The 12,665-nt window shown below is 39.1% G+C and overlaps 1 protein-coding gene across 1 annotated transcript in view; it reads left to right on the top strand.

Moving 5' to 3' along the window:
- The first annotated feature begins 1,878 nt into the window (after positions 1 to 1,878).
- The window catches only part of cbln1 (cerebellin 1 precursor), a 38,282-nt gene continuing 27,495 nt past the window's right edge, over positions 1,879 to 12,665 (top strand). Inside the window, exons 1-2 of the mRNA XM_084733948.1 lie at positions 1,879 to 2,846; positions 4,490 to 4,609. Of these exons, the coding sequence (XP_084590074.1) occupies positions 2,589 to 2,846; positions 4,490 to 4,609 (378 nt within the window). The 5' untranslated portion in view covers positions 1,879 to 2,588. The remainder of the gene's footprint in view (positions 2,847 to 4,489; positions 4,610 to 12,665) is intronic.

Here is a 12,665-nt window from a genome sequence, read left to right as displayed (position 1 = left end):
TTATACCAAAACCCATCTGTTTCTGAAGAACTTGTCATGGGTTCTTTGTAAAGATGAAGAACCTTTTCATCCACGCAACGCTCAAGGATTGTTCAAATTCTCGAGGAACTGTTTGATCAACGGGGAGTGAAGGGTTCTTTGAACAATAATATAAATAGGTTCTCAGTAGAACCCCCTGGGTTTGTTCTATATAAAACCCTTGGAATATAAAACGGTTCTCAGGAGAACCCCGAGTGTGCTCTAGATAAAATGCTTGGAATATAAAAAGGTTCTCGGTAGAACCCCCTGAAAGTGTTCCAGAAAAAAAACCCTTGGAAAATAAAACTAGATCAGATAAAATAAAGAACAACAGCAACAACAAGAATTTAAATCCCATGGCTGGTAGTTCTGATTCTTTTTAAAAAATTAATTACAACTATTGTATGGTCATTTCAAACTCAAAAAAAATTCATAATGTCTTATTTATTTTTCATGACCTTTGAAGACCCACCTGCAGGGCCTTATGGCCTGCCATACTTTCACTTTGTGAATCAGTTCTAGATAAAACACTGTAATATAAAAAAGTTCTCACTAGAACCCCCTGGGTGGGTTCTTGTTAGGACCCTTAGAAGGTGGAAAGGTTCTGGACAGAACTAGAGGGTTCTGGACTGGTGATTTTTTCTCCAGGGGGGCTATAGGGAAAATCAGACAAACATTGTAAGGTATCGCACCAGTGTATTTTAATATGAAAAAAGGACATTTATTTGTACTTGCAGGACTAAATGACCATGTTTTATAACACAGCTCACCTGTCTGAAGATCACCTGGTCTCAGACTGAGGCTGAGTTCCACTGTTACTATGTTCTCCACAGAGAGTTTATCTTTCTCTGATTGTTGATGTCGGCTGATCAGGTTCTTTGACTCTCAGCTTTTCTTTGTTCTTCTCTCAAAACACGTTGTTTAAAGTGACTTCGTGGATTTCATGACTCCATTCTAATGCGCTAAACTCTTCCAACTATCAACACGTCTGAGATCTCACTCGGTACTGTAGTAATTATCGATGTACATTGAGCCTCTCGCTCTCTGCTGCCACCCAGAGGTTGACGATGTATAAACCAGCAGCATTCAGATGAATGCTGATCCTATCTTTTGTATTAAGAGGATCAGACTGTGCATGTACAACTTATAGTGAGAGTAAATGGATGAAAAAATTGCATTCCAAGCAGGAAACACAAGACCTATCAGTAACTTTGGACATCTTAAAACATTTTTAACAACAGTTTAGTCCAGATTATACACTTTACTCACTAACTGCACAATACTGACGTTGCTCATTTAAAGAAATCTACAGTGTATAGGTAATTAAGTCTTCTGCACTGAGGTTTTAGGATATGGGAAGAGGTGGGGTGGCGCCCTGGCGTCCTCTATTGACCAGCCGCCACTGGTTCTGGATATAATCATTAAACCATAGAAGAGTCCTCTGTGGAACATCTCATAGGGGCGTTCTGGGTAAACCTTTCACAGATGGTTCTAGGAATAACCCTTTATGTTTGGTTCTAGGAAGGACTCTGAAATGGTTCCACCACTCTAAGAGGAACCACAAATGGCTCTCCTGCAGGAAAAGTCAAAGAACCCTCTATGGTTCTAGTTAGCACCTTTATTTCTAAGAGTGTAGATGAGTGAGAGAGTAAAAGGAAAGACAGCAAGAGTGTGTGAGCTGAAGGAAAACAGACTTTTGAAAAAAGAATACAGACAGACAGATAGATAGATAGATAGATAGATAGATAGATAGATAGATAGATAGATAGATAGATAGATAGATAGATGTAAGACACAAGAGGAGGGGGAAAGCAAGGAAGGAGAGAGAGAGTGAGAGAGGTATAAAGTGGTGGGGTGGGGAGGGGGAGGGGGCGGTCAGCACGCAGTGATTGGAAAATATCGAAGACGCGCACGCGCTAATCCGATGATGGGTCTCCGTTACCGGGAGGAGGAGAGGGAGGGAGGGAGGTGTCTGTAAAAAAAAAAAAAAAAAAAAAAAAAAAGATTAGGACCAGGGCGGGAGCATCTTGCGCTCGCGCGCCGCGTCCCCTCCTCGCGAGCCTTTTGTGTTTGAAACTCTCATATCTCACATATCAATAATTCAAGCGCGCGCGAGAGAGAGAGCAGACGGAGCTCCCCCCGCGCGCTATGAGTTCTGCTGCCGCGTCACTCGTCCAGGGCCCCTCCGCACCGCGCGCGACTCCCGCTTATTGTGTTTCCAAGTGACAGAGAAGCTGCCGAAGAAGTGAGAAAAGAGAAGAAGAAGAGGAGAGAACAGGTGGAAACTGGCGGAGATAACGGGGCTAATAAAGTGATTTTGGGGAAAAAAACGAGAGAAGCCTAAAAATAAACCGTCTGATTTTCCCTCCAAGAGACTCCGCGAGGGAGAAAGAAGTGTTTGCTGTCGGCTCGTTAGATCCAAGGAAACGGAGTGGCGTCTAGTTGTAAAACAAGCCTCTGCACGGTTCACCGGGGGAACGCCGGGAAACTTACTTTTTTAAAGGGGAATAGACCCACCGTTTGAGGCGTGAAGACGACCGAAGAAGTTCAGTTCGTCGTTCCGGTCCGGTATGTTGGCGTTTTGCCTGCTGAGTGCCGTGTGGCTCGCGGCGAGCCCGGCCCGCGCTCAGAACGAGACGGAACCAATCGTCCTGGAGGGGAAGTGCCTCGTGGTGTGCGACTCCAACCCGACCTCGGACCCCACGGGCACGGCGCTCGGGATCTCGGTGCGCTCGGGCAGCGCCAAGGTGGCGTTCTCCGCAGTCCGGAACACCAACCATGAGCCCTCCGAGATGAGCAACCGGACCATGGTCATCTACTTCGACCGGGTAGGGAGAAAAAAATATTCAATCATTCTATTGTACGATAAAAATAACAATAAAAGTAAGTTTATAATTGTTTTTGGTCAGTTTTACATGTTTTATTTCAAATGAACACCACCTGATGGAAGAGTGATGAATAAGCGCACATATGAAGTTTCAAATGGTGTGTGTGTTTTCGTGTGTTTTGTGTGGCGTCCGTATGACAGTTGTCATGTAGCCCAGAGAGTGAAGAAAACTTGAAGTATCAGTGGATGGAAGAGTAAAATGTCACGTATTTAATAGAAACACCAGAAGCAAAATACGTTATTTCTCTGCGCCATAAGCCATTATGACCCCGCGAGGACTGCTTCATTTGGTCTTATTCATACAGCTTTAAAAAAAAAAAAAAAAACAACAAAAAAAAACGGAAAATAAAAACCTCGAAACACGGAACGAGTCGTGTGGTTGAAGTTAGTCTATGAGGACATTGTGTGAAAAACTCCATTTAAAAAAGAAAAGGGATATGGGATTAATGGCTGTATATATGCGTCTCGTGCACCTCAGGTAATGGTCTCGTGGACAGCAGAGAGCAGCTCGAGATAAGTGAAAATGGAGCGGAGATGAATCTGATTCGTTTTATAGGTAGGCTGATACATTTCCAGAGTGGTCGGGTAAGTATAACCTGGTAGGCAACGCCTTTTGAATATTCCAACTTTTTTTTTCCAAGTGACAATATCCGGTATGAGACCTGACATCTCGCCAAATAATTTAGTAACGGCAGGTCGCGAGGGCGAAGTCCTACCCGCCTGCCGATAAAGGTTAATTCCCCCTCAAACTGCCGTTCAATTACACGCCACAGTTCGCCTCCTTCCATAAAATCAGACATTTGGCTGCGGAGATGCATAATTGAAAATTTCATTCTAAAAGATTGATTAAGTTCCCTTTCATTCCGCATAAAGTTTGGAAGTTCTGACAGGGAAAAGAAAGCCGAGATAAAAGCAGAGCTTTTCCTCTACATCAGTGCATGTGAGTGTGTGGTCCGGGGGGCCAGAAGGGCCCTTTAGAGTCGTCTATCAGAAAAATAAGTGTGATATGAATTTCAAGAGGCTATCCTAGAAATGATTCTGAGAAAAAAATGTGACTCAAATACATTTTATTCTCTCCTAGAAATTAGTCAGTATAAAATAAAGGATGATAAAATTCCAGGGCATACTGTATGTCTGTTTGGAGTTTGTTAAAAGAAAACATTTGACATCATCTTTTAATAAGATGCAGGCTTTTTATATTAATTTTATTTAACCCATAGTTAGCCAAGCAAATCCTGTTGAGATCTCTTTTTCAAGGGAGAACTGATCAAAACAGCAACACCAAAAAGGTTACAGACAACAACCACAATAAAAACATATAAGATATATACTAACAAGTCAACATAAATACAGTGACAGATACCAACTCATTCATTCACTATTGTACTTATAAGAGCCCTAAAATCAGACAGTTCTTAGTTTCAAATCTAACATTAGCAACCAAAGGCTCTGTTTGTTTGTGATGTCCTGATAATAAATGTTTTATGCACCCATGTGATCTAACTTCTGAGTGCAAACACTGAAGAAGACATAAGTGGAATAAAGCAATTTTATCATTTTTTTTTCTGTCTTTCTTTCTTTCAGGTGCTAGTAAACGTTGGAAGGAATTTTGACGAAGAGAGAAGTAATTTCATCGCGCCGCGCAAAGGGATTTACAGTTTTAACTTCCACGTAGTGAAAGTCTACAACCGCCAAACTATACAGGTAGCACGTTTTCATGTGCTTGTCTTTTATGTGTGTGTGTGTTCTTTTATGTGTCTTTGCGTACGCGGACTCCCACGCTGTTTTTTTTCCCCCTTTATAAAAGTTGAATACCACCCGCACTGCAAGTCAGTTTGTAGATGTTTGAGATGTCATTCCCAGGAGACAACGACGGAGGCGGGCGTTAACAGATGAAAGCTAGTCACTCGCCACCCGCAGGCCCAATCATAATTAATCAATACATGCAGGGAGGACTGAGCCAAATGAAGCGCGTGCTGCCGGCAGGAGGACGGGGTGCTGTGGAGAGCATGAGGAGGGGCGCGTGGCTCCAGCAGCTTTCCCTTCAGCTTTCCCTTCAGCACCACGGACAGCGACGCTCCCTCCTCTCTGTCTCTGCTCATGAGAAGAGGCAGCAGGCTGACTCAGATTTTTGATTATTTAGAAGATTAAAACATTAAGCGCGTTTTGAACAGAGCAAACAGACACAGGCATTTTTAATTTTCCCTCTTACACACAAACACTCCTACACACGCGCGCACACACATTCTCACAAGGGTTTTCTGTAGAGATAACATGTTTTCCACTTATTTGTTTCTCACACACTCCCTCACACACACTGCCTGCAGTATGCCCCATCACACTCTCCTTTCATCCTACTAACAACTCCTTTTCACCACGCCTTAGATGCAGTCTCCAATATTATTCTTTTTGATGTGTCAAGCGATAAGAATCACTTGAGCAGTCTTTTAAGCCCATTTCCAGCATTTAACATGCACGTGACGGCGCTTTACAAGCCACACAGCGTTAATTACAACGTATCTCTTGCAAATTAAATTGTTGTGTAATTATGCTGTTGGCTCCCCGGGGCTTTGGCATTATGTTTTGCTACTTATACTTTATTATTGGAGTCTTGAATTAATTAGCATGGCAGCAGCAGTAGCAACAATAACAACGAGGAAGGCGGGCGATATGCGAAGGGGGGGCAAAGCTACGTCAAGCTCGCCGCATACTCCCAGTCATCTTTGTGTGACTGAGCGCAAATAGGCCGTGGATGGCAAACACTTGAATCATGGAAGGGAGGTAATTAAGTCTGCCATACCATGCAGAACACAATGGTGATAATGGCTGTCACATCAGCATTAGCACTGTTATTTGTGCTATATACATTTACTGTTTTCTCAGTATTAAACTACAGTATTGCTAAGAAATGTTAGTCGTAAAGGGACTAAAACAGTCACTATGATAATGGCCTCACTTACAGGAAAAGTCCCGTTAGGTTAAATCCTCTAATGTCCCAAACAATTTTAAATAATAACATTTCAAAACTGAATTTTAGTTGAATTTTAGGCTTAAATTAGAGCCAGACAGATGTATCAGTCAGCCGATATTAACGGCTAATATTGGCCTATCACTGCAATATCACTCTATATCAGTATTGGTGTATATGTTGTCCAACATATTGTTTTTGTTAGTTTTTTAAAAATGTATACTTCAATTTATAATTATTAGAAAGACGTGAAAGTTCCAGTGACCTTATGTCATTTTGGGGAAAAAAAGTCTATTTGCCTCCATTACATATCTTTGTCACAAGTGTTTGGTAAGCACAACTGAGAGATCACTACAATATTGGCTGATATAGGAACTTTTTTACACCCCAAAATTATTAATATCAACTGTATGAAAATTTCATATCAGAATTATAGTGACTAAAATGATCAAAATGATTATTGTGGTATTGTTAAAATGTGATGAAAAGGCTTAGAAAGTACTGACAAATACCCTGAAATCATTTCACCATGTTTGATATTGAAAACCTAAACAATCTGAAATGGCATCATGTTCTTTGTGATGTTTTATTGATGCAAAACAAACCCACGTTGCTGCTGCGCCTGTGTCTGGGAGACTGCTGCTAACTTTGGTTGATGCCAAACTGTATTTACTGTTAATACAATTTTAATGTTAATTAAAATTTTAACAGTAAAAATAATTATTGAGAATTTTATTGTGGTTTATCATGAAACCAGTAATTGTTTCAACCCAAGTTATCAGCAGCAGTTACAAACATCCAGTATCGGATGGGCCTTAGTTTGAATGAAGTTAGACAAAGCTGTGTTCTGTCACGTTTCTGACATGAAACAGACAGGTGTAGGTTGTCCTCTCTCCCCCGAGTGTCCAGCCTGCGCTCTGCTCACCTTCAACCTCTTCCACTCATCCTCCCATCCATCCTGCACATCTGCTGTGTTGAAAACTCCCACTGTTTGATTGCCTTAGAGGCAGCTACTGTGGTGCATGCAAGAGATGAGAGACAGCAGGGAAAGGAGGGCGGATGGGATGAAGGGGATGGGAAAGAGAGGAAAGGATGACAGTAAATGCAAAACAGCAAGAGGGACCAGGTAAAAACAGAAGGAGAAAAAGAAAGCAAAGAGGAAATGGGGAATGGAAAAAATGGAGGAACTCAAAATAAGGGAGGGACAAGAGAGGTAAAGAAAAAGAAGAGGAAAGAAAAAGTCAAAAGAAGAAAAGATGGACAGGAAGTAAAGAGAAAGAGAAGGTTCAGGCAGCAAAGCGAGAGATAGGAAGAAAGCCAGACATCATGAGTAACTATTGATCAGTGGATGCTGGGTAGATGAACAAAGAGAAGGATAAACAGTTTGTTCCATCTCTCATCAGTCCCTTCCTGTGAATGGATCTGTCTATCTCTCTGTGAGGGGTGAGAGAAGTGATGTTGGAGTCAAGAAGCCGACACAAACCTGTCTCTCTTTGTTTTTTGCATTGCAATTAAAAACAAGTATTGCAAATGAATACAGTAGATTCTCTGATCTGAAGAGAACTCCTCAACTCCACCCAAAACGCTGTCCATCCGCCGTGCCTATGCGCCCACTAATGGAGAGCTTACTTACATTATTTATTAAAATCACTTACCGTATACATATCAAACACTTTCATTCATGTGCAACCTTTTACATTTCCCACACGTGCCACTGCTCACTATTTGAAATGAAATAGAAACAAACGAATTCCATCTCCCTCAGCGAACATCTTGTACCTGCAGCTTGGAACAGAGAGCTTGCAGATCAGAAAGGCAAACAGAGGAGGTGCTGGTAGGATATCAATACTCAACAATGTGACACACTCTAGCTGTTAAATCACAAATTTCTTTTTCACTGTGTGTTGAAGACCACAGTGCTGTATATTGGAACTAATTTAAGGTATTAGACTGGGGTTAAAGGGATAGTTCAGATTAAGTGGGGTTGTATGAGGTACTTACCCATACTCACTGTATTACCTAGAGTTTAATTGTACTTTATATTTAGAATATTTTCACCTTACCATCAGACAGCCTTTTCCAATTGGAGCCAAATATCACTCTCTCCAAACCAAACAGACTCTATTAGCGAAAACAGTAATTTTACCTTGCAGAACATGGGAGATGCTAGTCTCCTGCTGCTTCGATTGGTTAGTTTGTTATGTGACTTGAGTGTTTTTAAAGCTTAGTTTTGATTCACCCAAGTCACACAGTAACACAGACAAACTAACCAACTGAGGCAGCAATGACCAGCAATTTCTGTGATCTGCAAGGTTGAAAAAGATCTCAGCACACCTGAATGTGTGACAGGTGCATCGGAGGAAGATTCAACTCAAAGGCACACTGTCTCACTCTCTGCTGATATATTTGTTAAATATTGGCGTTCCAGTCTTAATGACCTTCCTCAGGTTTACTGGCAGCACCCAAACATTTCCACATATATACAAACATGAGATTGATCAGCACATGAAACTGATTAATATGTCATCAGCCAGACAACAGAGCTGAAAAAAAAAACCCTCACAAAATCACAAGAAATCTTAAATATGCATTTTATCTTATATATCCCACAAGTCAAAAAAATGAAAAAAGCAAGTGTCAACATATCTTATCTATCCCAAAAACATCAATTAAATGGTCATCAGACATGCATATCAGGATAAACACAATCAGTGTCAATAGGTAGGTTCACACCCATATCAATTAAATAGTAGGAGGAAAATTTAAAGGCTAAGAAGAAAGTCTAATGACTTGTTAAGTCCAAACATATTTTTCAACAAATACAATGAAAAATGGGTGAAAATCTTTTTTTTTTAAATGTCAAGTATAAACATTTAATCAAGGCTGTTGCAGAAAAAGAAAACTTAATTCAAGATATTTTATTGGATACCCAACTCCAGAATGCACCAACTGGAGTGGGTATATATCTAATAAATCAAGCCTTCCATATGACTAGCCTTTGTAGAGAAGATATAAAATATATATTTTTACATCAGACAATTTCTAACATTACATTAAGTAGACATTCATCATCGAGCCTCTTTGGAGTCAGGGTTTGAACATGAATATCCAGAAAGCTTCCCTTCTTTTACATAACAGATCATGATCTACATCCCTGGGTGGCATCAGAACATGCTCAGTGCCACGGTGATCTGCAAGGTAAAATGACTGATTTTGCCAATGGAGTTCGATTGCACTGGAAAGAGTGATATTTAGCTTATATAACAGCAGTTTTCTAGCACAAGAACATGTCTGACAACAAGGCAAAGTGGTGAAAATATTCTAGATATAGCGTGCACTTAAGTGCTAATGATTTTTTAGGTATAGATATATATAGATATAGAAGATATATTTTCTACTGACCCTGTCCACAGCAGTACATTGTTTAGCTTCCAATACCAGTACTTCTGCTGCATCTCCAAACTGGGGGCATGTCGGCCACCATGCAGGTAAAACACTGATTATGGATGAGTATCTTGTACAACCCCACTTCAAATAATCCGAGCTATCCCTTTAAACAAAGTAAAAATTAAGTTAGCATTCCTATTATTACCAATAAGCCTTTCAGTGTTAAGTTGAGCTTGGCATTATTTTCAAAAATGGCCTTCCACAGAACAGTGGATCTGAAATTCAGAAAAGATAATTGAAATAAAAACTTTCTTGGACAGAGGCTGTAAAGCATAGAATGGAATATTATAGTGCTGCTTATTGTGATTTTGTACTGTGCAGTCTAATAAGTGGTGTTTTACAACAGTATTTTTGAGCATTCAGAAATGGCATTCATGAAGCCTCGGGTCACAGCAGCTCTGTGGGGGTGAAAGCTACACAAGGAACACATTTACAATGCCTCCTGCTGTGTGTGTATTAAGTCTTTCATTTTTCCTATTGAGAGAAGAAAACCTTGAGGCATTGCTTCAAGCTGTTGATAGCACACCACTCTGATAATAAAAGATTTTACCTTTGACGCACTGCTCTTTGGGCTATAAGAACTTATTTTACATTTTAACTCAGAGTAGCTGCATCTGACTCAACGCGGAAACATTCCAACTCTTTCACTACCAGCCCATGTTTGTACTTTGATTTCCCACATGCACGTTTTTATTCACTGACCTGGGTCACCAGGGTCATCCCATGTTTCAGTGAGATATTCCACTCCAGAGGAAAATGAAACATGCTGCATTTTCAAATAGCATGCCATTAATTCAGAACAGCAAATTCTATCCTTGTTAACTGTAGAGTGAAAAGACTGTTAGTAATACAAAATGGTCCAATGTCATTTTAGTTTTATAGAATTATGGCATGCTGGAATCCAAATGTGTGTTTTTCATCAGTTTTGTTGTTAGGTGTTTTATAATTATTGCATCACAGGGCTTCTGATTTATCTAATTAAATTTTATAATGTACATAAACTAGTGGTTTAAAGGGGAAATAAATAATCAGAGCATTTTTAAGCAGAACTTAAAATAGACTTATCAACATGTGGGCGGTGGAGAACAAGAAACCAGAGTCAGTGATCCACTGTTGCTGCTGTAGTTTGTTATTAGCTGCCTAATTAGTTCTGCTCGTCACCAGTTATCATTCTGATGGCAGAATGTCTATGCTCATAAAATGGAGCATAGATAATTGTTTTTGTTGGATATATTTTTCACAACATACAAAAAACATAAAGACCCAGAAATGAATTTAATGAAATAAGCAGGCAGATGCTTATTGTGACATGTCCTGTGTATTCTGCAGGCATACCATTAGTGTATTTGCAAACTTTATTTATTTATTTATTTTTACAATATAACATAATTTATATAATCCACAATGACTGTTATATGAGGCCAGTCTGTTATTAGTCAGAAAGTGCTCATATACAAAGTGCTTATATACAGTAGCACCACTTCATTAAAGTGTTGTCCAATTCTGTTTTGAAAACACTTTTTAAAGATTGATACGTGTATACAAGCCCTGAGATGAAACCTCAGAAAAAGCCACATCCCTTCTAGGCATCCTTAAATATCATCAAACAGTTTATTTAATATAGTCTGATTCCCCACGCAGCTTTGCACTACAGACTGCAAAACACCAGTTAAACGCAAAAATAGTGGGCCTTTATGTTGGGAACACACACATTTATACACACACAATGCAAAGTCTGATTGTTCTGAGAGTGCACAGTGCTTTTATTGATCATAATGATTTGATAATATGAATATTACTATGATTCAACTTAATAACACTGCCCTTATATTATGTATCTTTACGTCAGTCTGACAGATAAATTGTTTCTACTGTGTTAAACCATTAAACTATTATTATTATTATTATTATTATTATTATTATTATTATTATATTATACTGACTGGTTAGAAATGTTGTAAAAATGTATCATTTTCTGAAAGCTGAGAAAAAAACAGAAGTTGACTGGTGTGAAATTGCTCTTCATATGAATTCAAGTGACAGTTAAAGTTAATGTGAGAAAAAAAATATCAGATTTCAAGTTCTAGAACCACTAATGATTATGTTTTTGTTGAATGGCAGAAATGTGACAATAACACTGATCTCTTTGTTACCTGAAAAAAAAAGTGTGTGAATGCCTGGTTGAGTTCAGTGTAAATTAATTCCTTCCTTTCCATAATGATAAATATGTGTTGAAAACCATATTTGCTGTTGTTAGCAGTGTTGTTAGCAATCCCATGATGCCTTTGTTTGAGTCTGTTGACTAATCAAAGGTTGTCCTCCAGACTTGTTGGCCAGTCAGAGGCTGTGTGGGCATGCATGTGGGTTCTCTGATCTCAAACTCATTACACAATGGAATAACATGAGATTAACCCCATTCACCTTCTAATATATCTATACTATTGTGGCAGCAGCCTGAAATAATGAGTAGAAAAGTGTGAATGTATTAAAAATGTGTGTAGATTATGGATAGGATTAGAAAAAGTTCTGTGAGACTTAAGATATTTTATTATTTATATTCATTTGGTTTTGTTATTTTATCACTTTGCTTTTATTTTTATATTTTGATAGCTTTTTACAATTTATTTATTATGCACATTATAATATGACTGTTTTTTTTTTAAGAAATTGATTTAATATTAAAATTGTGCACATATTTTTTGTATTAAAAAACTTTAAAATCCATGGAAGCCTAATGCCTATTAGGTCATACTTAGCTAACTGGGCAAATAACCTGGTTTATTGAGGTGTGTATCTGCCTCCTGATTGGGTCATCTGAGGAAAAAAAAGGAGCTGTGGTAATGCCTGATAATACACCTGAGGTTGAAATATAATTCTTAGAACCATAGATACCATACACACAACACAGCCTCCTCAACACTGCGAGTAAAGGCTCAACTCTCATTTGCACAATCTGGAAAGACATAAATGTGACTCCATTCTCCATGAATGACCTTGCCTGGTGGTCAAGATGGTGGCACAGAGCAATCTGAACCTCTTTTGTTTAGCACAGCAGATGCAGCAGAGCAGGGGAGAATGAAGGAGGATGTAAATTTGCCCCAAATATTCTAACTACTACTAATGGTAGCAATAACAATAAGGGTGAGGATAAGGATATGGAATTACCCTGACGATGGGAATGAGCTGATTTTTTTTGTGAGGTCTAGAGGACAGAATTCATGAATTTGCTACATAAAAAGGCAAACAACTAATGCTGCAAAGAAAATTAAAGATTGAGACGAGGGTCATTTGATAATGTGTGATAAAGTGACTGATTTTGGCCTGGGCAATAAAACAGTAGTGATA

The sequence above is a fragment of the Lutjanus erythropterus genome, chromosome 13, assembly GCF_056507025.1.
Source record: "Lutjanus erythropterus isolate fLutEry1 chromosome 13, fLutEry1.hap2, whole genome shotgun sequence".
Lineage (NCBI taxonomy): Eukaryota > Metazoa > Chordata > Actinopteri > Lutjaniformes > Lutjanidae > Lutjanus > Lutjanus erythropterus.
This window is presented reverse-complemented; position numbering and strand designations above follow the sequence as displayed.